At 48.5% G+C, this 27,906-nt stretch overlaps 1 protein-coding gene across 2 annotated transcripts; it reads right to left on the bottom strand.

Moving 5' to 3' along the window:
- Nucleotides 1-260: 260 nt before the first annotated feature.
- On the bottom strand, nucleotides 261-27,256 carry ACAN (aggrecan). Of its 2 annotated transcripts, XM_018914083.3 has the most exons (17): nucleotides 27,187-27,256; nucleotides 26,294-26,665; nucleotides 24,801-24,975; nucleotides 24,144-24,271; nucleotides 23,254-23,547; nucleotides 20,451-20,990; nucleotides 19,781-19,955; nucleotides 19,255-19,382; nucleotides 18,842-19,135; nucleotides 18,489-18,680; nucleotides 15,183-18,368; nucleotides 7,110-7,223; nucleotides 4,308-4,466; nucleotides 3,876-3,958; nucleotides 3,421-3,565; nucleotides 2,202-2,384; nucleotides 261-789 (listed from the first exon to the last, which is right to left on the bottom strand). In XM_018914083.3, exons 1-17 carry the CDS (start codon nucleotides 27,254-27,256, stop codon nucleotides 701-703), a joined length of 6,327 nt encoding a protein of 2,108 aa, XP_018769628.3. In that variant the 3' UTR covers nucleotides 261-700. The 2 variants fall into 2 exon arrangements, with proteins under 2 accessions (XP_018769628.3, XP_030084504.2); XM_030228644.2 differs by lacking the exon at nucleotides 7,110-7,223.
- Nucleotides 27,257-27,906: the final 650 nt, after the last annotated feature.

The following is a 27,906-nucleotide window of genomic DNA, read 5'->3' as shown; positions in this document are numbered from 1 at the left end:
CGCTTTCTTTATTATTTATCATTCTTTCAAAATAGGATATGTTCAAAAATATAAATAGGTGCAGGGAACGCTGGTGCCCCGCACGGTCCCCTGGAAAGAGCACGTTGTCCCAGGACGAGTGCTGTGCTGCAGAGGGGGCAGTGGGGAAGCAGAGAGGGGCCACAGCCCCCAGCACCCGGGTCCTGGTCATCAGCATCACCTTGCTCCCTCCTCCCACAGCTCCTTTCACCACAGCCCCCGGCCCTCCCCACCCATCCTGATGTGCTGCAGCAGTAGAAGGATTCTGGAAAAAAAAAAATAAAATAAAACCCCAAAAGGTGCTGTTCACCCTGGAGATTAAATAACAGAAATAATTACATTGTTCGTGGATAAAATCAGGAAAAAATAATCATCTTTATTATTTAACTTAACCCCCTGCCCTTTGCAAACCCACCCCCCTCCCTGTCCCCAAAGGCACGAAGATAATTGGAACCGGACGGTTAGTAAAAATGCTGAGATCTAATTCGTTTTGCTTTGGTGCTTGGAAAAACAATTTTTTTTTTTTTATATATATACACAAAGGTGGGTTTGTCTTTAATATAATTTTTTTTCCTTATATGACGAAAAAGCAACAAGAAGAAGAAGAAATCGACTCTGTTAATATAACTGTTCCGTTAAAAATCTCTCTTTCTCGCTTTCCCCCTCGGTCTCTCGCCCCGCTCTAATGGGTGCGTCTGTGCACGGCGCTGCCGCTGGGTTTCGACCGGCTCCTGGGGCTCCTCTTGTATAGCCTGCGCTGGTAGCTGGAGGCTGTGGAGGAGAAGAAAAGGCACCTTGTTGGTAGGAGCCGGGACAGAGAAGCTGCTTGTCCCACGCTGGCCGCCCCGGCCCCTGGCTCCTGGAAAAACACGGGCAAGCCGCAGGCAGCGCTGCCCGGGGGCGGCAGCGTGTGTCCCGGCGCCAGCCCGCCCGCACACGCACAATCGGCCCTTCTCTCGCCCTGCCCCGGCTCTGCTTCACCCTCGGGAGAAAGCGCCTGTGGCTCAGAGAGAGCCTGGGCAGGAACATCATCTCCACGGCTGCTTGTCCCATACCTTCCCTGTGCCTGGCCAGGAGGGCAGCTCGTACCCATCTCACCCACTGCCCCATGAATCCCTAAATCCCCAAGCCCAATATGCATTTGTAGTGGGATGTACTCAGGGCACAGGAGAGGAAACAGCCCGGCCTGGCTGGCAGGGACAAGGTTTCTGCCTGGTCTTTGCTGCCAGTCTCCCTCGAAGCTGGCGTGCTCTGGTGTGATAATTGCAGGATGGTTTTGGTGGAAGCAGCAAAAGCTGGTTGGGAGCAGACCAGGTCTCTTGATTGCTGGCAGTCCATGCTGGGAACAGCCTGCAGCTCTCCAGACCCAAAGCAGAGCCAAAGGAATCAGCATCTTGGTCTGCACCAGGCAGCCGCCCTTGGACACCTCCTCCATCCCTCCTCCTTTCATCTCCTCCTGGGCAGAGGTTTGTCCCTTAAGCCTGTATCGACTTTCCCTGGCTGTGGGACCATTGCTTAATCTGCCTTATCTGGAATTGCCCAGCAGGACCTGGCAAGGAGGCCACTGGACAGATGTGATTTGTCTGGGGCCAACGAGATTCTTGGGAAGCTGCAGGCAATCAGGGATAGGACAGGGGTGTAGGCAGGCCTGGGCGTGGGCTGGGACACCAGTGGAAGAAGGCAGACTGCCATCATCTGGAGGCCTGACAGAAGGAGAGTCAGGAACCCAGCCCTGTGCCTTGGCTTCTATCTGCTGCAGGACTCCTGTCTGCTCCCAGCTCAGGGGGACACCAGGGAAGGGCTTGGGGGCACCATAGCTCTCCCATCCTGTTCTCTCTGTTGATGCAGGTTGTGTTAAAACTCACCCTTTCAGAAGCCATTTATTTTTCCTTCTCTGAGTAGCCTGGGCCATTGGTAAGCTCCTAGTTGCCCTTTCCTGACTCTGGAGCTGCCCCTACTGTTGGTGGGTCTCCAGGGCAGTCCTGCAAGCCAAGCTCCATGGTCCCCACCTGCCCCAGAAGACATCAGCTCCCATGTCCCCATCCCAGAGGAAACTCCCAAGAAGTCAAGGCAACCACGGTGTCCCCCTCTGCCTGGCTCAGAGCTATCCTGCACCGCGATGATGCCCTGCATTCCCAGCTCCTTCCAGCTGCAGGGAGGCGCCAGCCCTAGCCCAGACGTACGGTTTAGGCAGGATATCCGTGGCTGCTCCCACTGCCCGTCGGGCTGGCAGCGGATGGTGGGCACGTGCCGCTGGATGTAGCCTGGCTCACACTGGTACCGCACCATGGCGTTGATCTCGTAGCGCTCCTTCTTCCGACCGAAGGTCCTGGCGTTCTCCACGGCAGGGGGGTCCCCGCAGGCCACTGTGGGAGGTGGGCAGATGTCGTATTGCAGTAAATAGTTTATTTAGTTGTTGTTTTGCACTGGGTTATTAGAGATTTGCACTGAGTAGTCTCTATATTGCACTGAATAGTTTATATTACATGGTTTGTTCTTCCCCCTCTCCTATCACACGGTTTCTCCCTCACCCACCCCTGTCCCCAATACCACCTGGTGATCTATTCCCTGGTCACTCCCTCTCCTCGCCCCTCCTTACTGGTATCCCATTGGCCGTGGTCCTCTTCCTCCGCCCCCCATTCCCCCTGGGATAAAAGTCTCCTGCCATGGGCCATGAGGTCTCTTCCCATGCGGGTTTTTCCATCTGGAGGTGCTCAAGTCAATAAACAGAGGACATTCGTCCCCACGTGGAGAAAAGCACCTCTTGTCTTTTGCTTTCATCTATGTAAGATCGTGTGGGCTGGGGTCCATAGCTGTCTGGATTGGACCCAACAGCCTGTCCAGACACGATTCTTGCAGGCAGAGGCTGGAGGGTGAGTGAGAGAGCACCAGCCTGGCTGAGCAGGCAGCTCACACCCAGGGCAGGCTGGGCAGGCAGAGCCTCGTCACTCTTCCACAAATAAATCCTTGGCTCCCTTTGAGATTGCCTCTGTCCACAAGGCTTAGGGGCAGGGGGATACGGAAATTCTGTGATTTGGAATTAGGCAGGGGTCTGCCTCAGTGCTCCACTCCTGCCTCCTGGAGAAGCTGTGAGAGCTGAGCATCGCAACAGCTGCCTGTGTCTGTGGGAGGGCACAGAGCTGGTGTGTGGGAGTGATGCTGCAGCCAGGGTATGACTCTGCCTGAGGATGTTGAATCTGAATGGCTTGTCCTATTTAGTTTCAAGTCCTTGTGAAATTTTCTCCTCAAGCCTTGGCCAACTTCTGTTTCTAATTCCTTCTATCTCTTTGATCACTCTTTGCAGTAACAAAACCCCCATTCCTGGGCACTGGGTTCTCTGCTCCAGACCCACAGCCACCTACTAAGTCCCCCATCCTTGCCAGTACGGCGCAGGGTTCTGACCTGTTCCTTTCTTGCAGGTGAAAGGGAGGTGATAGTTGCAGGGAACATCATTCCATTCGCCTTTCTCGTGCCAGATCATCACAACGCAGTCCTCGCCCGCCGAAAAGAAGTTATCAGGTTGGTTGGGCCGCCAGTTCTCGTATTGCTGCCGAGAGAGAACAGTCCTTCAGCTAAGGTTGGGCCCTGGTCTCTCCTGCTACCTCCCTCATCCTCACCCTACCTCTCCCACACCTCTCTCCAGCAGACCCCGTGGTTGCCAGCACTGCCCCTACACCAGTTATTTCTGTTGTGATGCTGCCTGGGACCCGACCAGAATTTCTAGAGGCTTGGAAAAACCATGAGCCCTACAAAGTTTAGGGTTGCCTCCACTCAATGCCCAACCCATGTAAGCCATGGGGCCCTTCCCACCACCCTGAAAAGCTGGTGCCTGCTCGTGCTGTGGGCTCCAGGCTCACCAGGGAGTGTCCGTCAGACCAGCGGAAGTCGTTCTCCACAGCTCTGTCACTGAGGCCGATCCACTGGTAGTCCTGTGCATGACCTGGAAGAGCAAGAGGGGGAGAAAAGAGTCATGGCTGTCCTGCACATTCCTGGAAGCATTTCTTTGCCATCTCAGCTGTCCCTGGCTCTGGAGCCTCTGGGTCATTCAGCTGCCTCCCAGTCAATATTCCCTGATGCCCTTTTCCCTCACATCATATTTGTCCAGCTCCCTCCCCACTCAACTGCCATGAGCATGCGTGCACCCATACAAAGATGAGGCTTTGCTAGGATTCATATGAGCACCAGTGGGGCAAGTCGTGGTTTTTACACCACTTTGGATAAATCTGCATGTAGAGTCAGAGTCCAGTGGTTGGACCCATGCCCAGTCTTAGGCTGCCCTCGGCACTCACTGTTCACAAATTCTTGTTCCTCTGGAGTGATGATACTGCTCAGGTGGGCTTGATGTTGTCGGCATCTGGTCTCTGCATCCATCCAAGTCTCCCTCTCTTCAAAGTGCCTGTAGCAGTGGCCCTGGAACTTGGTCCAGCCTTCCTCACAGTTTTCCAAGTCTGAAACACAGAGGAAGGATGAAAAGGAGTTGGTGCATATGTCTGAAAGCTTTCAACTCACCTCTTAGCAGCTCATGCTCCCATGGCATGGGACAGCATGGTCACTTTCACTAGAAAGCACACCCTGACACCTTTGCCTGCAGGAATTCCCTGGGGAAGTTATCAGAAGGCATCCAAGACATGAAGAGAGGGCAGCCTGTGTGGAAGCCCCTGAGTCTGCAGTGACACAACCAGTGCTACTGGAAAGCTTGAATGATACAGACATTCCTGAGAAATTCAATCCCTGTGTAATGTTCCTGGTCTGTTTCTGAGGAACTGACCAAGCAAGAACACCTCTCTTCCCATTTGTGCTGGCCTGCAGAGTTTTCTTGCTTTGAAAAAAAACCCTCCAAACCCTATACCCAGATCCCCAGAATCACTTTTGTCTTGAAAGTGAAAGAAGGGACCATCAGAGGTGGTTCCATCACTTGGTGTGATTCTGGAGCTCTGGAGGAGAAACAAACCAACCAAGATGGGTGAAAAGAAATGGGGACAGAAACTTACCACAGTGGAGAGAGAGAAGTAAGTCTCAATGAAAAAGCTTGGAAGCTGCTAAAGAAGTACAAGCATTTCTCAGCTTTTCAGAAGATCTTTTACCATCTGAGAAATATTGAGGAACTGAACACACTTATTAAGAAAAATAAAACTACAGATGGGGAAAAGTAGAGACAAATGGACAAACCACCAGAAAAGACCTTCAGCAGTTCCCACACAATGCAACACCACACATCTGTCTGCTACATGTGACTGAACGAAACAGAAAATGAAATGTGTTTAATCTCAGCCTTACAGATGCCTGATCTACCATCCTTTCCCAGGCCCTTGCTGCTCTGAGAGTGGTGGGCTTCCATGAGCCCTCATGCCTCCCTCCCTTTTCAGTAAGTTTTCCTGTACTCAGTTTCTTTCTTCTTTGTTAGACTTGGTAGGTTAAAGCACTTGTCACTTTCAGTAACACCAATTCCTCCTAATGCACCTTTCTGGTGTTCTTCCAGCTGGAGATTGCAGGCACTCCATAGATGTTGGAGTGGTTGGTAGTTATTTGAGACATTAAAAGCATGTCTTGTCTCCTTCAACAGATCAGATGGGTTATCAGGAAGTAGGTAAAGCTCAGAGGATTCTTGGGTTTTGCAGGCAGATCTCTTGTAGAAAGTTAACGGGGAACTCAGTCTGTCTTTTGAGATTAAGACTTTTTCCCATTATCTTTAATGTTTAATCCGTTGTCATCACAGACTGGGGATGGGACAGCACATGATAAAAAATCTCAGCAGCCATTTTCTAGGTTTTCTTACATAATTTTTTCTTACAGGTAAATATGACGCAATTTTCTTGGAAAAGAATGATGAAAATCTTGTTCCCTGGTAAGGACACTTTCATGGTCTGTGTGCATTATTCACCTACAGTGTCCTATTGTTCTTGGACACCAACAGCAAGGGTGGTCAGTCTCATGGAATATGAAGATTTACTTTTCCAAAACGTTTTGGGGCACTGACTTCCTCTTGCATCTCCCAGGCACCAGAGCCCATAATTCAGAGAAAAGACAAAATTAAGACCGGCTTGGATGAAACAAGGTCATAAGCAGTTACAGGGTGGAGAGTCTCTGGCTGGATTACAAGGATCTTCAACAACAAGTATCATGGGTGGTTAAATCGAGAGCTGGTGAAGTTGCATTGGAAAATTGACAGCACAATTCCTGCCCAGAAGTTTCAATGACCCTGAGCCTTCTCCTTATGGTGTACTCCATATGTTGATATTGGAAGCAGAAAGAGATGCGGAGAAAGGGAAGGAGAAAATCCAATATCTGTTAGCATTTCTCATGCCAAGGTGATGAAGATACTGTAACCTTATTTCTTTTTTGTTTGATCAAGGCAGGAGAGCTTCCCCTCAGCTAAGCTGGTAAAAGTTTGGATTTACATCAGCTTTAAGGAGAAAACTCTTTTTCTTTCCTAGTAGAAACAAAAAGAAGTATTAGTGCACTAATTTTGATGGAAGTTCAGGTTGCTTCCCTTTTTCTCAAAGATACATTCCCTGCTGATTTTACCACAGGAAGCTATGTTGTGGAGATGACAAAAATGTCATGCTCTGTCAAATCAGTGGAGATTCCTGGAGTGAATGATGCTTCTCTCAGCTGCATCTTCCCTGAGAGAAACACAATAATTTTTCATGGCTCAGTTGAAGCATCCCTCCACGAAGTTCCAGTTTAGCAGAGAAAGTTTGCCTGGGGTGAAGATGTACTCAGAAAGTTCCCTACTGTTACAGATGACCAGAATGACCCTTGACCCAAAGAGACAGCAACTTCCATGATCAACATTGGTATGATCTGTGTGGAGCTCACCAGAGACACTCAAAAAAGAGAAGGCTGAAGAAGACACCAGAAGCTCCTGCTTAGGAATCTTAGAGGAATCATGGTGCTGTGAGGAGCAAACTTATCAAATTGGATACTCAAAACACACTCCCTGGTGTGTTTTAAGCTGCTGTTAGAGGTTAGCTCACTGAGATGAGGGCAGCACTGATGGGAGCACCGGGGATCAGCTTTTTTTGGGGGGTAGTGTGGGAACAAGGAGGTGCAGCAGTTAGTAGGATTAGCTGAAGCCAGGGAGGCCGTACCGATCTCACACAGGTCCCCTCCGTAGCTGGGAAGGCAAAAGCATTTGAAAGAGTCGATGCCATCGACGCAGGTGGCTCCATTCACACAGGGGCTTGAGTGGCACACATCAGTGTCTGCAAGAAATCAAGGGCTTCCATTAGGGCTCTGGGAGGCAACTCCACCAACAGGAGAACTTGTTTCCTTGCTTGTGTAGAAGGGAATATGAGCTGTTTTGGGGGGGCTTGGGAGGGCTGTGTTTCATAACATACTGCCACTGCTGCTGCTGGAAGAATGAAGGCAAGAGACCCAACCCACCCTACAAGGAGAACATTGGTTTTCTGATGGTTGAACACCACTCTGAAGATATCAGAACAAAGCTCAGCAGGATGTATCCAACACACAGCACTGGCTGTGGTAATTCTTCCTTGTCTGCTGCCTCTGCCTGATGCATCAAACATGTAAACTTGTGTCTGTGTCTCCTCCAGCTAAAGGTCTATGAGAAAGAATGTGGAATTCTTCCATAAGTCAGAAACATCCTCAAATAGATCTCTCCTAAGCAGCATTCCTGGTTGTCTGTCCTCACTAGCAGTTTCTTCCTAACCATAATTTAGATGAAGTTCTGGGTCAAGAAATCTCTTCTCAGTGAAGATGAAGAAAGTGCAGAGAAGAAAAAAAGGGGGTTCAAAGGTGGTTCAGAGCCCCTCAGCTTTTTCTCTGTGAGGATCTTAGATCTGGCTATGGGTGCTTATTCCTTGGTGAGGGATACTGGAGTGCAATGACATTTTCTTGAGATCTGTCCCCACTAGGTGCTCTTCTGGTTTTGATGAGGATGGAAGAAGCTGGTACATCTTTTCTAGCTATGGACTTCATCTTGGTGGGGAGAGCTTTGGAATCAGAAGAAGAGTCATTCAGAACAAAAAGATTTCAGATACATTCAACTCAGAAGCAAGGAGGAAGACTAAGGAAGGAAATGGGAACACATCCACGCAGGCTGGATTAAATGATGGCTGGTTAGATCCTCGTGTGAGACAGTGTTTCTTTCACACTCAGGAGAAATGTAAGGCTTTCAAAGTGATGACTCCATGCTCTTCTTGTGGATGACAGGGTAGCAAGCAAAGATTCAAAGATGATAAACATGCTGGCTGTGGAAATAGCAGAGCAGAGCAGCGACTCCCCATGATCTGTGTTCATCTTCTGACTGGGGTGTATTTGGTTGGATATTGTTTTCTTGGAGCTGAGGCTCAGCTGCTCAGTGTCCCCAGGCACAAGAGAACACATGGGCGTTATACTCCCTGTGGCTGTCTAGTGACTCAGTGGCCAAGGTCTGATACGTCATCTAAAAGCTGACATGTTCTGTAACGTGCCTAAGTGATGGAAAAAATCCTTTCTGACCTTGGATGGTAAATCTGTGTGTGCTTTGGAGCAAGGAGATTGTCATCTTTACTCTAGGCTGTATCACCTTGAGCAGTGAAATCATTCCTCAGATGGCTGATGAGCCTCTTACCCCAGTTTTGCAGTTCTTCTCTGAGAGAAGGATTTTTCACTCTGGATTGCCCTTCTAAATCTCACGGATGCTTTTTGGATTTCTTTGTTCACTGAAAAATGAAGATAATCCCTGTTTCCATGATACTAGTAAATACTTTGAGACTTTCCAGAACAAAATGGGAGTCACAAGCCTAGAGGAAGAATAGAGGAGCTGAACTTGGCTGAGTGTTGCTTATTAGTCACACTTGGAGTTCCTAGAAGATAGAGAGCACAGAGAAAAACGAGGTATTCTGAGGGGTGATTGCAACTCAAGAGGCCCTTTGGGCTTCTTCAACAGCAGTGGCAGCAGAAGTTCATGTTTGATTCCAGGGGGCTCCAGCTGAACACGTAAGGAAAGGCTTTCCTTCATTCGTCAGGCTCCATGAAGTGGAAAGAACACTGCAGAGGAGGGAGGGAAGCACTCACAAGAGCTAAAGCTGAATGTTTAGCAGTGGATAATGAGCCTTCAGCTGTCTTCGGCCATGTGGAATAAAACTTGGCGTGTCCAAGATCTCTTCTGAGATGCAGGAGACCTGGTGTGTGCTTCCCTGGTCTTGGAGGAGGGGGGAGCAGGCACACATGTGCAAAGTCATTGCCACAGATTTCCAGCTGGGAAATAAGTCTGGAACAGAGTTTCTTTTTACAGATATTGCATATAATATGGTTGAACATATTATATATGCAGCAAAAACAAATCTCTGATTAAAATATATATGTTACATATCTCTCCATACATATACATATATATTTTTGTATATAACATATAGAGAAAGGGTGTGTACTTGTAGGTAATGTTGGAGAAACAAACATCAAATACAAGTGAGACATAGACAGGTTGCTTTTTCCCAAAATTGTGCTTCAAATGGTGAGAGAGAAGGTGTTTTAAACACATGATGATCATAAACACCAAACTGCCCTTCAGCCTGTTGGGCTGCTGAGGCAGTGACCCTCTCTCCATCTAGATGTAGAATCACCTCACCAAGCTGATATTGAAAAACTCAAATATATCTGTCAGGCTGGAGAAAGTGTTGCTGATTCTGATCCTCCCAGAAAATCTGGATCTCAGAGGTATTCAAGAAAGTTCTAAATGGTAAATTTGGCTGTGACGTCGCCTCTGGAAATCCTGGCAAATTGGTTTGTGGGTGTTTCTAAGATAAGGCATGTAAGCCACAAATATGATTTATAGGAGGTGAGAACTCCATTAAAAAAATCCATTTATCACACAACACCTAGTGTTTGTTTGGTTTTTTTTTTTTCCATAGCCTTTTACATGCTATAAATGTGTCTACTTCCACACTGTTCAGAGCCAGATGAAGTTGGCAAATCACTGCACACCTCTTCAGGCAGCTGCAGAGCCTGCAGCACGCTAGGACAGCTCGGAGCCCCCACCTCACAGCGCTGGCTGCCAGGTACCTTGACACTCAAGGATTTAGACACGAGCTATTTATTTGCTTGGCTGAGCAGTCATCCAAAAAGTCAGCTCTGCTTTGCGATGCAGCTCAAGTGCTTATCAGCTGACAAGGAGACAAGACCACTGCTATTATTACCCCGAGCTAACAAAGGACAGCGATAGTCGATAGTCGAGGAATGCAGAAGGGAGGCAGCCCTCGCTTTCAAGAGCTGCAGCTGTAAAACAAAGACGGGAGAAAATGCCTCGCGGTGCCAAGAATAGGAAACCCAGTTAGAACGTGTTATTAACTCACTTCTTGAGGATAATGCAGAATTAGCAATTCCTCTAAAGAGGATTCATACCGCACTTAATATTGCCCAGAAGCTGCAAAAATTCCTCAATTTTACTGTCTCAACAGTTTCTATTTTTTGCTACTAACAGGACCCAAGGTCTAGCTTTTAGATGCCTTTTCTTTTTTAATAAACCAATTACAACAAAATGGACAATGTAAACCAGGTCTTGCATCTGGAAGATGTAAACTGTTGGCTGGAGAAAGCAAGGGGAGTTACACAGCTGCAACACAGAGTTTGAGTTTGTTCCACCATTTTCTTTCTAGGACTTCTTCTCCATTGCCAGATATACACTATATTTAGTCAGAATAATTTTCTTTTTGTGCAACTAAAAGCAAGAGAAGTATTCTTGTCATAACTGCCCATGGTAGGGGGAGGTTCGAGCTAGATCATCTTTAAGGTCCTTTCCAACCCTGACCATTTTATGATTCTGTGATTCTCCTAATGCCTTTGAAAAAATTTTTTGTACTAGATCATGGAAATTGGAAAGAGAAACCTGGAAGAAAGGAAAGAAAAACATTTTGGCCCTGGTTTTGCTCAGAAGGCAATGTAAAAGTGAACATGTAGTGTCAGTGGTGAGAAGGAAATGCTTTTGAAATTCTTCATCTCAAGCTGAGACAACAATACCAGAAACAATGCTACCGTTTCCTAAAACAGTGCAGTCTGTGCACTTCTCTCCATGGCTGCCTATGTGGAAGATGAGCAAGAATATCCATTAAACAAAGTCATCTTTGTGCTTAAAACATCTACCAAGGAGAAGCAGCTGGTGAGCAGAGGATGCTATCACCCAAACCCTGAACAAACTGTAGCTTCCTTGAAGCTGTGAGTAACAGATTCAGTAATATATTCTATGATATTGGATATGATATTTCTATATCCTCCTTTTTTGTTCTACAGAGCAGGAAAGGTCAGAGAGAAGGGAGAGGCATTTTCAGGATGCCCAACAGTGCCTGTTGTGCCCCTCACCCTTTCTTCATAGGCCTCCTTGTAAGTGCAGTTATCCAAACAGGGAATCAGAGACCAACTAGATAATTATCTCCTAGAGATTGGGTGAAAAAAAATCCAAGTACAAATTAAATTTGCTTTTCAGAGTCTGCTGTGAAGTTTGAACTACTGATCTGGTAACTCAAATATCAAAGAAAAACATTGGAGCAATTGGAGGGTGAATCCTGGAAGAAAATAATAGGATGAGTTGGGGAAACCAGTTCTCTCACATTTTAAGTTAAATGCTGGTATTGAACATCACGTAGCCAGCTACTGACTTACAATGAGCACTTAAGTAATTAAAATAATTAACTAGAATAATTGAATCAAAGCCTCTGTGCAGCAGAGGGGGCAGGCATAGCTGTAGCCTTAAAAAACCCATTTTACTAGAGACCAGGAGTTTCCAGGAGGACTTGTTGATCTGCTGGAACTTTCAATTTGTCCAACACTCTCATGGAAGAAGAGCTCAGGAAATTTGGATATTTTTGTCTCCAAAATATAATGTGTAAAAGTAAATGGACATGGAAATAACACTAGTCCAAGACTAGGCTAGGTTTTGTTTAAGCAAATAGACTTCTGATGCAAAGCAGACAGTGTGTTCAGGAGACACCAAATCACCTGCTCAGCCACAAAGGGTCTGAGCCTCTCAGCCAGGACTGGGACCTCCATCTTTTTCTTGAGAGCAAGAGAGCATTTGCATTCCACATTGGGTGAAACATTCTGAATCAGGGGGATAGTTTCTTGACTTTTTTTCTGGATGATTTTCTCTGGACCAACAAAACTCAATCCCTTGGACTTCCAGGTGGTGAAGAATGAGGAAAACCCATTAAGACCCTTCCTCATTTGTATTCTAACCTTCTGCTGTGTGGGGCCATAGGCAACGGACTTCAAGGACTTGTTTCACCAGAGACAAGCAAAATTTCACATAAAAAGATGCCAGTTCAGCACATTTCTCTTTCCCCCCACAACTGGAGTGAAGTTTCTAAGTCACTGGATGGTCTGAGAGCTCCAAACCGCAGCCTTTCACTGAAGTGCCAGCATGTTTTTTCAGCTAATAATTATTTGTCTTCAAATGCTACCAGAAGCAAAAAGACCCGCTGAGTTGGCAAAACCCTGGGTGAGGAAGCCAAGCCTATGGACAATTCTTTCAGCTTGTGGGGTTCCTGTCTTCATGGAGGAACCAAATGCTGACTAAAGACATGTACATGCACAGCCTTCAATTTGGTTAAACACCAAAACATACTGGCACTCCAAGTGTTAATCTTTGGCCTTCTGGCTCTGGCTTTTAGAGATACTTTTAGGCTCCAGCAGAGCAGAATAATATCATTCTTCTTAAATCATCCCACTAAATAGACTGCTGGATCTAACTGGAACCCTCCAACAACAGGGCCAGAGGGCAAAATCCACATTTCTTCCTGTTCCTCACTCTAAGCTCCTGTAAAGCTGAACCAGCTTCACCAGTGCTTTAATGTCAGTGAAAATCCACTGCTCTGCGTGGGCACCCATTGCACCCTACAAACCCTGAGCACTGCACAAAGCCTGCAGATGGCAGCTGATAGTTTTTGCAAGAGCTAAATTTCAAGACTGGGAAACTTCAAGTGAAAAGGCAGCCACAACATGGGAAACAGCATTTTGGGATCCAGCCTACAGTTCTTCCGTGTAGACTTCCCATGTTCACAATCCCCAGAGCTCTGTAAAAAGTAACAACCCAAAAAAAGGAAACCTAGGATTCCTTTTCTTTCTTTTTTTGTATTTTTCTTCTCTTTTGCAATCTCTTTGCTTTAATTCTCTAGAAGAGGTTTGCCTTGTTTTGGGAGTGTTCTGAGTTCACGGTCAACAAACTTTTTTGCCACCTGGATGAGCTTCCTTCATACCCTGACCAGGACTGCATTTAGCTTTGCAGAGACATTGTAGTAAAGTTTACCAAAAAACCCATAAGTTTTACCCTAGAACATCTTCCCTGGTGGGACTACCAGCCATACACATGTGTTCAAGCCCATTTCTAATTTAGAAAGTGTACAATTAAACTTCATGTGGTGGCTGCTTACCTCTTGCTGTCTCCTGCTAAGAAACCCCAGCTGCTACATTGTCCTCTCTGTGACTTGCAAATACACATATTCCAATTTCAGAACATTTTTCAAGATTCTTCACACATGAGCTGCTGAACACATGGTTTTCTTTCAAAATACTTCACAAAAATGTTGGCTAACAAATGGTCTGAGGAATCTGGCAATCGCCTTGTGGTTAATTTTTAAAAAGAAAAAGCAGTGGAATAAAATCCATATTTTGGGGCCAATTTTTTTTTTAAATTTTTTTTTATATTTTTACTAAGCCTAGCTCTCTTCCTTCCTTCCCCTCAATGCTGCCTTTTCTGGCTTATTTTTGTCTCTGGGTTTGGACGTGGCAGTGGACATGGCCCAAAAGCAGAGCCTGCTTTTGCAAGAAGGGTTTTTGTGCCCATAACTCCTGTACCACCCTGTGCTGTGCCAGGCTGTTCCAGTGCTGTGGGAATGACCCTGCTGATCTGCCCTCAGCCACTCCTGCAGCATGCCCAGGGCAGCTGCTCAGCACAGACAGAAGGGATTGCAGGTGTGCTGTGGGCAGGGCTGAACAAAGGTTTGTGATTACCTGTGCTTGCAGAGGGACAGAGCAGAGGGAAATGCAGTGACTCATTGGGAACACCTAGGGGATGGAAATGACGTTAGAAACCAGGCTGAGCTTCATAAAGCCCTGCACTTACTGAGTCCAGAGCTAGCCACGCTGAACTGTGCAAATTGACCCAAAAGCAGCAGATAAGGAGGTAACGTGGGAAGGGATAGAACTGATGACACTTCTGCCAGAAGGAAGTGAGGAAATCTCTTTGTACATCCATTTTGTACCACACTTAAGCAATGTGTGGCCCTACAAGAACGTGTGACCCTTTGAGAACTGAGGACATGCAGGACATTCATACAACAGCATAAAGCTGTTGGCTGATGGCTTCCAATGAGTCTTGTCCCCAGGTGCCAGCTCCTGATGGCAGCAAAGGGAAACCAAGCTGTGTCCAGGGATGCTGCAGGACATCCTGTGTTACCAGGACTGGGCATCTCCCTTGGCCAAGAGGCACAATGTTTTGAGTTTTGTTTTTTTTCTCACTGCAGTTCACTGATGCTTTCACAGCATGAGAACTCTTCTCAGGAAATGCTCCCAGAATGCCAGGAGAGTGTTTTCACCATAAATGGTTAATCAGGCTTAAATATTCTGTCTGTTTGTTCTTGGCAACATGGGGCCCCAACCAAAGACAGAGCACTAAAACACTAAAGAGGCAGGGTAGAGGAAGGGGAATTTATCAACAGAGCTGACAAAAGCTAGTGATGCTCTGAGCATTATCTCACACATTTATCCCGTTGTAGGTGCAGAGAGCAGCATAAGACACAGACCAGAGGGTGACCACATGCTGAGCAATACCTGGGGCTAGGCAGCAAGTCAGCTCACCATGGAAAGAGAAACAGAACAGGACTGAGACTAGCAGCCCATCTTCTCCAAATTCTCAGCTGCCTGCAGGGTAGAGAACTCTGGACCTGTAGAGGTGGCACTGAGGGACATGGGTTAGTGATGGACTTGGCAGTGCTGGGTTAACGGTTGGACTCTGTGATCATAAATGTATTTTTCAACTTAAACAATTCTATGATTCTGTGATCATGACCTGTGGAAAACCCCATGATTATGGCTTTCCATCAGAACAATGTTCTGCGCAAGCCTTCTTCCGTGTCAATGTTGTGTGCTGTATAAAACCCAAAAAAAGTGACAGTTATGCCCCCTCCTTCCCATCCACAAAGCTTTCCCTTCCATATGAGACACATTACCTTCTGTAGTGGGTCCTAATGCGTCAATTGCTTCTTGTGAGACTTGGGGCAGGGCAGCAGTGGTGGTGGCCAGCAGATGGGGATTGTCTGGAGCAACAGCTGTCTCCGTCTCTTGTTCTGACACCACAGGAGGGGAAGGCTCCATTTCAAGCTGAGCCTCTTCAGGGTTCCTGAGTCCCTGTGTTGGCTCAACATCTGGAGTCCTGGTACTAATTACAATGTCTGGGACAGAGGTTTCCCCTGAAATGCCTGTGACAGAGTGTGTCACAGCTCCAGATGTTGTGTCAGGAATCTCCCTCTCCTCAGGAGTACCAAAGAGCTCCCCGCTGGCCAAAGATGTGGCAGCTGTTTTGATGTTAGCAGCAGGCAATGCAGATGCTTCCCCACTGGTTTCATGGGCTGTGGATGCTTCTATGCTGATCTCAGGAAATGTCTCTCCACGGGCTTCTTGACTTGTGGATGTTCCTGCTCTAATTTCAGGAAATGCAGAAGTTTCCCCACTGACTTCTTGAACTGTGGATGTTTCTATGAAAATGTCAGGATAGGCAGATGTTTCACTCCTGGCTTCTTGACTTGTTGGTGTTTCTATGCTGAACTCAGGGAATGCAGATGTCTCCCCACTGATATCATGGACTGTAGAGGTTTCTATGCTAATCTCAGGAAATGTAGATGTTTCACCTCGAGCTTCTTCACCTGTGGATGTTTCTATTCTAATTTCAGGAAATGCAGGTATTTCACCACTGGTTTCATGGATTGTTGAAGTTTCTATGCTAATTTCAGGAAAAGAGGACAAATCTCCACTGATTTCATGGACCGTTGAAGTTTCTATGCTGATTTCAGGAAACGCAGACGTTTCCCCACTGGTTTCATGGACCGTCGAAGTTTCTATGCTAATTTCTGGGTAGGCAGATGTTTCACCCCTGGCTTCTTGATTTGTGTATGTTTCTATTCTAATTTCAGGAAACGCAGAACTTTCTCCACTAATTTCATGCACTGTTGAAGTTTCTATGCTGATTTCAGGAAAGGCAGATGTTTCTCCACTGGTTTCGTGGACCGTCGAAGTTTCTATGCTAATTTCAGGATAGCCAGATATTTCACCCCTGGCCTCTTGGCTTGTGAATGTTTCTATTCTAATTTCAGGAAACGCAGACGTTTCCCCACTGATGTCTTGACTTGTGGATGTTTCTATTCTAATTTCAGGAAATGCAGATGTTTCCCCACTGATTTCTTGTATTGTGGACGTTTCTGTGCTACTTTCAGGAAACGCAGACGTTTCCCCACTTGCTTCTTGACCAGTGGATGCTTCTATGATAATTTCAGGATACCCTGATGTTTCACCCCTGGCTTCCTGACTTGTGGATGTTTCTGTGAAAATTTCAGGAAATGCAGAGGTTTCCCCACTAATTTCTTGAATTGTTGACGTTTCTGTGTTAAATTCGGGAAATGCAGATGTCTCCCCACTGATTTCATGAATTGTGGATGTTTCTGTACCAGTTTCAGGAAATGCAGATGTTTCACCACTGATTTCGTAAGCTGTTGATGTTTCTAGAGCACTTTCTGGCAGTGCAGATGTTTCCCCACTTAGTTCACCAGATCCAGAGCCTTCACCACTTGTCCCCAAACTGTAGGGAAAGGTGACAGTTTCCCCACCTAGTTCCTGTGACACCGTTGGTCTTGTCACCACTTCTACTAAATCAGAAGTGACTAAAGTGATTCCTGGAAGCCCTGAGGCCTCCCCACTGATATCAGCCACTGTTGAAGTCTGTCCACTTAGATCTGTGGCTCCAGAAAAGTCTCCGCTGATGTATGGGATTCCAGATGGCTCTCCACTCAAATCTCCTGAAGGAAAACCACTGGTGTCCACAGCTCCAGACCCTTCTCCAGATAGTCCTCTGTCTCCGGAAGTAAATCCACTGATTTCTGTCATCCCAGATGGTCCTTCTCCCACTTCTTGTGCCACTGATGTCTGTGTTACAACTTCTACCAAAGTGGTATCCACAAGAGACACCGTGGGAAAGCCAGAGGTGAGTCCACTTTCCTCTCCAGACAGCAGACCACTGGTGACATCAACTCCAGGGATGTCTCCGCTGCTGTCCGTCACTCCACTCGGGTATCCGCTCATCTCCAGCACTCCAGAAACACTCCCACCAAAGTCTACATGCCCAGAAGGCTCACCACTGATGTCTAAACTCCCAGATGCCATGCCTGATCCATCTTCATCACCTGAAGGCAATCCACTGGTTTCCAAAGTATCTTTTGCTTCTGCTCCTGTAACTGGTGAGGTTGTTGTCACTTCCTGCAGAGTGGCATCTACGAAGGTAACGCCGGAGGCCTCGCTGCTTCCCTCAATACCAGAGGTAAGCCCACTTTGGTCCACCAGGCCACTAGTCTCATGTGTTCCAGATGTTTCTCCACTGCCATCCAGTCCTGAGGGAAAGCCACTAAGTTCAGACCCTCCCGAGGACAGCCCGCTGAGCTCGGGTACCCCAGAGGACTCCCCGCTGGGCTCAGCTCCTGAGGGCAAGCCTTGGGTTGTACCACTGCTATCCCACTCAGAGGATGGCAACCCTGACAGATCTCCTTCACCGCTGACTCCAATGGACCCTTTTCCCTCCTCTTGCCGTTCTGTCACTGCTGTTACAACTTCCACTAAAGTGGTATCCACGAGAGAGACGGTAGGAAAACCAGAGGTGACTCCACTTTCCTCTCCAGATGACACGCCACTGACTAGCTCGGTGCCAGAGATTTCTCCGCTCGCTCCAAAAGGCAGCCCACTGCTTTCCACTTCAGATGGCATCCCACTAATTTCTGGTATCCTTGAAATAGACACAGTTGTCTCCTCCTCTGCAGAAGGCAGGCCACTGATATCACCAACACCAGAAGACGCACCACTCAGATCTCCTGAGGGCAGCCCAGTTGCTCCAGGTGGGAAGCCACTGGCATGCAAGTCTACCGACGGTAATCCGCTCTCTCCAATGCCCGAGTGGTCTCCACTAAGTTCAAAACCTCCAGAAGCTGGTTCTCCACTTGTATCTGGAACTCCAGGAACCCACCCAGATGCCAAAGATTCACCACTGACTGGATGCTCTCCAGGTTCAGTCACCTCCCCTGACACTTCACTGACGGAAGCATTGGTACTTGTTTCCTCTGGTACTATGGTAGCTGGAGGAAAGGCAGATGGAGGCACTGGAAAAGAAAGAACAGACAAAGAGAAGGAGTTGGGAAAATTATTTATACTTTGTGAGAGTCCCAACCCTACACCACGAGCCCAGCATGACACAGGCTACAAGGAAGCTCTGAACGCACCTGAGAGCAGTGACACATCGGTTGGAAAGACCTCTGTGCCCCAGACTGTCTGATTCTCAGGTTGAGTGGCAGACTCTGTCTCCATGGTCACTTCCTCCCCCGAGGGCACCCCTTCCACTCCAGGAATCACTTGTGTTGCCAGCACATCTTCAAAGAACGGGGTGACCCCCTCCTCCTCCACAGGAGGCAGAGCTGGAACAAAAAGACATAGGAAGGAGTTTTCAAAAATTCACAATTCAAGATGCCGGTGAATTGCCTTGCTCAAACCAGCACCCCAAACATGCTCAGCCTCCCTTTTGACATCCCTTTCCCCGAGGAGACAGGTTCCTTTGCCCTGCAGGGGCGGGAGGTACCTCTGAAGCAGAAGGCGTGGTGCCGGGACAGCGGGTCGGGGAAGCCCGTCTGGTTGTGGTGCTGGTACACGGTCCTGACGCCCGGCGCGTCGCCCCCGCAGGCGGGCCGGGGGCTGACGATGGGGTAGCGCAGGCTGCCGTCGGCCAGCCAGCCCGCGTAGCACCTGTCCAGGCCCTGCTTCCAGGCGGCGTGCAGCTGGCCGACAGAGGCCAGCGTGGCGTTCTGGCCCTCGCAGTACCGCTGGGCTTCGGGGAAGGTGAACTGCTCGGGCTGGGTTGCGAAAAACACATCGCCTGAGGGATGGGAGGGAAAACACGGGTGAATCCCTGCATCCCGGCCATCTACAGGCAGAGGTGAGATGTGGGGCACAGTTTTGCTCCACAGCATTGCCCAGGGGCAGGGGAGGATGTACCCTTGAGCCTGTCGATGTAGCAGTACACGTCGTAGGTCTCCGAGGCTGGGCGCATGCCGTATGACCGCACGCCTGGAGTGTTCTCTTTGTCTCCTATGCAGTTATTTCGGGGATTCACAATGGGATACCTACCAAAAAAAGGAAGAGAAGAGATAATCCAAGGTAACCTTAGGTAGCCAGCACTGAAGAACCTCAGTGTGCTTGGGAGAGGGACATGACTCTTCACTGTCTGAGGTGCTCAGAGCCCGCAGTGTGACTTGGAGATGAGTCCACTTACAGTTTGTGACAGTAAATACAAATTTCCTGCTTCTCTTCCTACACACCAGGCTCACTGGTGCAAGATGTATACATAGGCTAGGAAATGAGGAAAAGAAGTGGGCAAAAACACATCTTATGGCCACTGAATATCATGGCCTGGAGAAAATTTTGATTTTGATGAGGAGAGCAGCAGGACACACCAGAGTAAAGCCTCAAGGGCTAAATGGCCATTTTGGAGGGTGTCTTCCCCAGGTCCTTGTAACTTTACCTGACTGTCTGGTCCCGCAGCCAGCCAGCATCACACTGGTCGAAGCCAGCCTCGTAGGCAGCCTGGAGCTGCTGGGGGGTGGCGATCACAGCGCTGTTCTCCAGGCAGGCCTTCTGGGCTTGGACAAAGGAGAAGGCGTATCTGCTGCTGGCTGCACGGTAGTGAAACACCACGCCTGTGGGAAGAGAAGCTGTGGTAAGACAGCGGGTACAGACTCCCCTGCACTGAGATGTGTAACCAGAAATGGTCTTCCAAAAACCAGTGCAAGGACCAGGCCCTCTCACACCCCTTTTGATGGAAATTCATGGAGCCCTGATGCCATTTAGGATGATGTTCTGGAGATCTCTTTAGCCCTCCTCTAAGGTCTTCTTCCCTTGACTTTCGCCTTCCCTGGAGTCAGGTGGATATGGGAGAGCAGAGAGTGACCACTGCAGCCAAAGCATCAGCCAGCAGAGCCCTGGTCAGCACACGATGGGGTGGCCCACAGCCTTCTCTCCCTCCTGCCCTACTGTGATGGAGGCGCTCAGCCCGTCCCTGACCCCTAGCAGGCCTGTGCACCTCCAGGGACCTGGATGCCTTCTGAGATGGCAGAAACTCAGGCTGTTTTCAGGTGAATGGTTACCTCTAGAATGAACTGTCTTTCAGGCTTCTGGGATTCCTGGTGCCTTACCTGTGGGGGAGATGGGCTGCTCGGGAAGGTGGCCGGCACCGGGGGCAGCTGTCACTCGCACAAGCTGATCTTCCTCTGTGAATGCCGAGGGAGACTCCAGTCCTGGTGTGGCAGTCACCCCCAGGACCTCTTCCACCGAGCTCACCTCTGTTGTTTCGGTGGGGCTAGCAGTGCCAAAGGCTAAGGTGGTGATGGCAGTGCCTAAATCTATGGTGGTGGCCTCTTCAGGGACAGTCCACGCCACTGTGCCATCCTCCCTGGTTACATTTTCCTCCTCTGTGGCAGCTGTCTCTGGTGTGAGAGCAGTGGTGAAGAGATCGGGCAGGGCAGTGAAGCCCTCGCCCAGCCTGGTGGCCGTGGGAGTGATCTCAATGGGCTCCAGGGTGGCGATGCTGCCACGGGCCTCCTCCTCCGTGGCATTGCGTGACAGGGGCAGCTCCACCTCGGTCTGGGTGACAGTCTGGACAGTGAAGGCGCTGCCCAGCTCGCTCCCTATCTCGTCGATGAACTGCCCCGGGACCAGGCTCTCAATGTCGTCCCCTGCATCAGGACACAAAGCAGCAATCAGAGAGGATAATGTCAGTCTGGTGAGGTGAGCTGCGCTGGTGCTGCCTCCAAGGAGCAGCTGGGTATCTCTGGTATGAGAGGATTAGGGAAATCGTGACAGTTTGATAAAAGAAATGGTTTTCCTTTCTCCACTGTGGCTCCGAACAACGCCTCGGCACGGAGGGCATGTGACGAGGCACTGAGCCACCTCATGCTCCAAATCTGGTCAATCAGCAGGGACACTGCACTCCCTCCTGCCAGTTCCCCTTCCCGGGAACACCTTGCCCATATCCAAGTCTGCACTGACCCCTAGTGCCTGCTGCAAGGAAATTAGGTTGGACGGGGGAAGTCGAGGAGCTTGGGCAACTTCCATGGCAGATCTGTCTTAGCCGTGGGAGAAAGACAACTGGATCCTCACACTCGGTGCGTGAGACCACAGCAGGATCACGATCACCTTCTGCTCTGCCCCGGCGGTGACTTGAGAGCTCATCCCGTATAAACATCCTAACCTCTGCCAGGATAGCCAAGGCCACTTGCTGTACCAAATACACTGAAACAGCTCCCACCTTTCCCCTTCCAAATCACTTTCCTGCTCAAGTCACACCCCTTGGGTCTAGGACAACGTGCTTAACATCGCACTGAGCAGCTGACAAGGACATTGATTGGTAGAGCAGCATGAAACAGAACTGTGAGGGCAGGAAAGGGAGGGATGGATCACATCTTGGATCAAGGCTGGTCTTGGCTGGGGAGGGAAAAAGGATGAGACAATGCCTGGATTTTCCTCTAATAATGCTTTCCCTGCTCTATTTCCAATTCCATTGTACTGCTGGTTCATTTTAGGCAGTACCTTTCAGATCTCAAGGGTTTCAGAGATTTCTATAAAGATGCTCAGAAAAGGACTGACCATATGCAGCAGTTTCAGAGGCAAACCCTGAGATAACCAGGAGGCTGCGGCTTGGTGGACCAGTCTTTAGCTCGTCCACATAACTGGGTACCTCTATGGATCTGGGAGATGTATCTGGGCACAACAGATCTGATCGTAAGTGTTTCAACACATACTTTAAAATAATGTTATTTTTTCAACTGTGGCAATCCTACTTGAATGTTGGCCTCTGGTTGCCCTGAATAGACAAAATATCACTGTGCTTTCCCCTCTTCTTGCTTCAGGGAGAAGTGTGCAGTTAGAAGAAAGGGGGAGCAGGTAGGATGCTCTTCACTTCCTGGGTGCAATTTCAACCCACGATTCCCAGAGACTGCATCAGTCTCAGATTTATCCCAGCATGGGAACTCAGTCACTCATCTGTACCACACCACATCTCATCACTACACACATCTTCAGGGTCAGACCTGTTCTGTTTCTCCTTCACTTCCTTCTCCAGCATTCAAAGTCTTTTATATGAAGCACCTGAGCTCTGCTTCGTGTCTCCAGGAGAGCTTTGAAAGCAGGAGGGTGTGGGAGGACTGGAGAGATGTGAACTGTGCTACCCCCACCTCTGCAGAGCCCCCCATGTACAGGTCAAGCAGCCTCTCTGGATCTGCTTTCTACCTCAACACAAGCAGAGGACTTAGTGCTTTGCCAAACCTGCTTGTATAGTTGAATAGAATAGAATAGAATGGAATAGAATAGAATAATACAGAATAACCTAACCTAGATGTGTTAGGTTATTCATTAACCTAACACATTTAAACACAAAAAAATAAAACTTTAGAATGCAATCTCTACATTGCATTCTACTTTGGCACAACATGGGAGCAGCCAATGAGGTAAGAATTGTTTTGATCATTCTTTTCTCTGCTTCTCTCACTGCTCCCCTCAGGTTCAGAGGGTGTGAATGCCACACCTGGGTGCTGGTTGCAGAGGCACTGCTTGGTGCCACAGCCCACGGCAAGATGGAGGAATTAGGGTGTGCCCTGTCCTTCTTCTTTCTGCTTCCTAGCCTCCATCTTCTGGGTGATGTTGTCATTTTTAGATAGGTTTAGAGTAGAAGCTCACTGTCTAACATAGATGATAGGTATTGGGAAGTTATGGTAAATAATGTACATGTAGTTTTTGGTATGAAAAGATAACACCACCTCTGAGGCGGGCAGTGTGCCACAACCCAATCTGCCAGACAGATCTCGGCGGGTTGGAGAAAGAACGTTATAGATCAGAACGAGAGCAGAAAAGTCCTGACTTCTGCTCCGACTGCCTGGCTGGGAAAAAGAAGCTCGTACGCATCTCAGAGTCACCCTGAGCAGCAGAGATCCAGAGACTCACCGCTGTAGCAGATGGCGTCGTAGCGCGAGTCGGGGTGCGGGTAGCCCGTCTGATTGACGTACAGGTACACTGTCCTCACGCCCACCAGGTTGCCCCCGCAGTTGGGGCGCGCTCGGGAGATGGGGTAGCGCACGCTGCGGTCGGCCAGCCAGCCCGCGCTGCACATGTCCATGCCGTCCTTCCAGGCCAGGTACAGCTCCCCCGTGGTGGCCAAGCGCGCTCCCAAACTGCGGCATTTGTCAAAAGCTTCTTGGAAGGTGAACTTCTCCGGGGCAGTGGCGTAGAAGACTTTGCCTGTAATCACATCATCCATTAGCGCAGGAATTACCTGTATTTTTGTATTATTACGTATAATTATTCTTATCCCAATTCCCTTTCTGTCTCCCTCCCACTCATAAGACTTAGGATAAGATGAAGACTCCTGTGTATTAGGGCTGAAATGCAACCACGTGTGGGTGATTTTGTAAAGACCAGAAGAAAGTGAGTCTTACAGACCAAATGCAGATTTGAGCAAAACACACCACGCCAGCTGGAGCCACAGGGTAAGGGGGGGATAAAGGACAATTGCAGTTCTGTTGTGCTGAGTATTTCAATGTCATAAGCAGGAATGATTGGTGCATCTGGATGTCACACACTCAAATGGCTGACCAGGCAGGATGGCGTGGACTCTGGTGGAGGTTAGATGGACTCCACCCTCTGTGCTGCATTAGTCATTTGACATTAAAATTGTCCAAGGTCTAATAAAAAGACTGTAGAGAACATCTGGGCTGGCTAGGGTATGTGCTTTTCCAGATTTAACCTGTCTTTTCTCTATTTGCTGTTGTCCGGTCTAGGCATGGTCAGGGCTTTGGCTGCTTCTGTGTCTAGTAACAATAAAAGCCCCAAATCACCTTGCATTTGCTCTGCATAGCAGTAAACATCATAGGTTTCATCTGGCTCACGGACACCGTAGGTCCTCACTCCTGGAAATTCATCCTTGTCGCCATAGCAGCGCTCCCGGGGCCAGTGGATGGGGTACCTGAGGGAGAGATTGTGGATAAGGAGGGGAGGCAGGACCCTGGCAGTCACAGAAGGCTGGGAGGGAGCTGCAGAGCACTGCCCAGTGTGGTGATTTGTGGCTTTTCCCAGGTTATGGGAAAGGGAAAGGATGATCTGCTGTCCTGCCCTCTCTCTGATGGTCCTTGGAACCCTGACCAAAGACATCAGGACAAGGTGCCTCCCCAGCGAGGGATGCACAGCTCAGTCTGGTTGAGCCAAATTTGTGCATCTTGGCACAGCATTGGTTTTGTTCAGGGAAGATGGAGGATCAGGATGAAGCCGCTGTCCACTCAGCTGTCACCACCAGCCCAGGAGGACAGCGGTCACTCTGCTTCCCTACTGGAGGTTCCTCTCTAGCAGAGAATGACTTGCAATTGACCACCCCTCTCTGCACACCAGCAGCTACAACAGCTGAGATTTAGCAACCATTTTCAGTTGGTGGCTTCATTAGAGGAGTCCTTCCCTAACAATGCTGCTGTGGCTTTCCCTTCCCCTGCATGGCTTCTCACCTGACAGTCTGATCAGCCAGCCAGCCAGCATCACACTGCTCGTACCCATCCTCGTAGGCAGCCTGCAGCTGCTCGGGGGTAGCAATGACAGCACTGTTCTGGATACAGGCCTGCTTTGCCTTCTCAAAGTTCAGAGTGTACCTTGTGGAGATTGCTCTGTAGTGGAATACGATGCCTGGAAAAGACAATGGACATCACTTACAGTCACCAGCCCCCTGCCTCCCAGAAAAAGCACAAGAAAAAGGCAAAATTAAACCTCATCCTGTAGAGTCCTGCAGTGGAAGCTGTCTCTCTGTCTTATACAGAAAGCAACAACCACAAAAAAAGGAGGGATTGTACAAAACTTTCATTATTTTATCCACCTATTACTAGGACAGGCTTTGCAATATGGCAATGGAAGTTTTTCCAGAACAGCCTAATTCTCCAGATGAGGGCATCCCATCTCCTAAAATGTTTGGAAAAAATTAAAGGTCTGATAAGGGCCCTGTTCCAGCTTTACCCACTTGAGTAATAGCCCAGTGTATCCAGTGCCACCTCCTGCCAAGGATGTCATCTTGCTGCCTCTGTAATTCACTTTATGCCAGAAGAGACATTTTCTTGCCATATTCTGCCATGAGTCATTTTACTGGTTTGTTTAGTCTGGTCCTAGCCTGCTGAAATAAATGCTTGGACCGTGGCTTCTCCACTCATCACCTTATCTGTGACCTGGGAGAAAGGGCTTATTCCTACAAGGAAAACACTGCATTCTCTGCCTGTGTGCCTTTCCTGGGCTGACTATATTATGCTTTTATCCTCAATTTTCTTATTCTGTTCATGCTGAATAATAAGTTTTGCACCTTTAAGACTTGTTCCAGAGAGTGAAGGGTGGAGAGGAGAAGCATGCAGTTTGTTTTCAGACACTGCACTCACTCCTCCACATTCCTGCTCCTGGACTGTGCTGTCTGTGGATGGACAGACAGCAGGACAGAGCTCTCCTTTGTTTTAGTTAGTTTTAGCTAGCTGAGGCAAAGAAGTTCCCTGGACTGTGTTTTTTTTTTTTCTTTTCTTTGGGCTTGTTTAACCTGCTGTGGACTGAACACCCAGAAGTGCACCAGCAGCTTGCACCTGTGACCCACTGGGCCGGGCCTGGGCTGCAGCATTTCCAGCACTCGAGGGACTGATAAGAGACTGATAAGAGACTGAGTGAGCTGAGCTACAGCCCAGGGAGGGGACTTTCTGAGTTTGTCATCTCTTTTGGTGCAGCAAGGGGTTTTATTGATTAATATTGTTTAGGTTTTATTGTTTAATGAACAGGTTTTTCCCACTTTTCTCTGAGGAGGTTTTTTTCTCCTGGATCGGTTGGGGCAAGGGGCCAATTGAATGTGCTTTTCTAGAGGAGCCCCTTTGGGCATTCTCTCCAAAATTTGCCCTGAACAAGGAGAGTGCCTCTTCCTCCCTTCTGCCCGGGCCAAGCAGCAAGACACTGAGAAAAAAGAGCAAGGTCAGCATCCCACCTTTCACCAGGACCTCTATCGTGTCCTGTCTGTCCTCGATGCCATACATCACTTCGCAGCGGTAGATCCCGGTGTGGTTGGACCTCAGCGCCTTGATCTCCAGCGTGGCGTCCGTGGGGATGGCGGGGTAGTTGGGCAAGGAGATCACCTCCCTGTACTCGCTGTTGAGCCGGATCTTGCCGCCTGTGGCCACCAGCAAGACAACCTCGGTGCCGTTGGAGAGCTTGCTCCACTTGATGCGTGGGGTCAGCATGACGCTGGTGTCCTGCTCCTCTGGGATGTTGAAGTAACACGGGATGTTCAGGGAGCTTCCCAGGATAACACGCAGGGGAGACTGCTCAGGTATCTTGACTTCCAGGCCATCACTACTGTCTGCCAGTTCCCAAACAGAGCAATGGTTACATCAGTGACACGTGTAATACAAAATATGCCATGTTTCCATATGATCCAGGGCCTATATCTGCTGTGCAAACCTGTACCCACATGTTCAGACGTGATCTTTTTGTCTAGTCTACAAAGGGAAGTTGTGGCAATGACCATTGCACCATGGCTGCTTTTGTGATCTGGACCAGTGCTGGATTTGGGAATGAAGGGAACAAAGGGCTCTGCTGCAGCCTAGCTGCTGCCCACACTATGAGTTCACACCTGGTCATGTTTTAAAAGGGAAATGCTGAAATTCTCTTCATTTCCCCACAAATCTGCAGCTATCTCCCTGGCTTTCCAAGCACCAGAGCAGTGAGGCTGTGTCACAGCAGCCATCCAAACAGAGGATCCTCGTGTGTGCACAGCACAGATCTCAGGTACATTTATTGCTGGGGGCTGCCTGTCCTTGGGGATGGGACCAGAGTTCAGCATGTGGCTCAGACCTGCTTTGCCACTCCCTGGACACCTACCTGAGAGCTCCACAGAGTCGGCTGCAGTGATGACTTGCAAACACACAAACACTAATAGCAGAGTGGTCATAATTTACCTGCAAGAAACAACACAGGGAGAAAGGATTTGTGTATGTCCACAGGAGCTGGGTGCTGTGCATGCTGCTGCAAGGCAGTGCAATGCTGTCCCTAAAGCCTCCTACACTCCTCACACCAGCAGGGAAAGCCTGTCCTTGGGGAATATTCTGCCCCAAAGTGCAGCACATCGGTCCATGGGATAAATAAATAAGATGCTCTGCTATGTACAACTATCTGAAGTGCTACTATACACCACTTAATATACTGCTTTCCCACTCCCTCTCTTGTGCTTCAGCCTTGCCTATGGAGCAGAAAGACAGTTTTACAACAGGCCTTCACACACCTGTTAAGTATTTACTCATTAGGGACCATTACATCCACTAAGCCTTGTCTCAGAACAGGAGCTGTTCCTCACTGGGCATCCCAAATGAAGGCAGCACTGGCTTTCAGACCAGATGGTTGGGAGAATTTTCTATTCCTTAAAATGCTCTGAAGGGAAAATTGCCCTCTGCATGGGGGAAAAGTAAAATGTTACAACTCTTTTTACACAGACAGCCAGCATATTCTCAAGTGCAAATTGATCCAGAGCTAATACAAGAAATCCACAGGATACAGTTCTGGGCATCTTAAATCTGCCCTAAAAATATCTTCTTGGGATCCCTC

Source organism: Serinus canaria, chromosome 10 (genome assembly GCF_022539315.1).
Source record: "Serinus canaria isolate serCan28SL12 chromosome 10, serCan2020, whole genome shotgun sequence".
NCBI lineage: Eukaryota > Metazoa > Chordata > Aves > Passeriformes > Fringillidae > Serinus > Serinus canaria.
Note: the sequence above shows the minus strand (reverse complement) of the source record. Positions and strands in the feature narration are given on the sequence as shown.

Excerpts from the sequence above, each read along its gene's own strand:
- ACAN (XM_018914083.3), bottom strand. The coding sequence starts at position 27,256 with ATGACCACTCTGCTATTAGTGTTTGTGTGTTTGCAAGTCATCACTGCA. Across the intron at positions 26,666-27,186 it reads CGACTCTGTGGAGCTCTCAG|ACAGTAGTGATGGCCTGGAA; the intron begins GTAGGTGTCCAG and ends GGGAACTGGCAG. Across the intron at positions 2,385-3,420 it reads CACCTGCAAGAAAGGAACAG|TGGCCTGCGGGGACCCCCCT; the intron begins GTCAGAACCCTG and ends CACCTCCCACAG.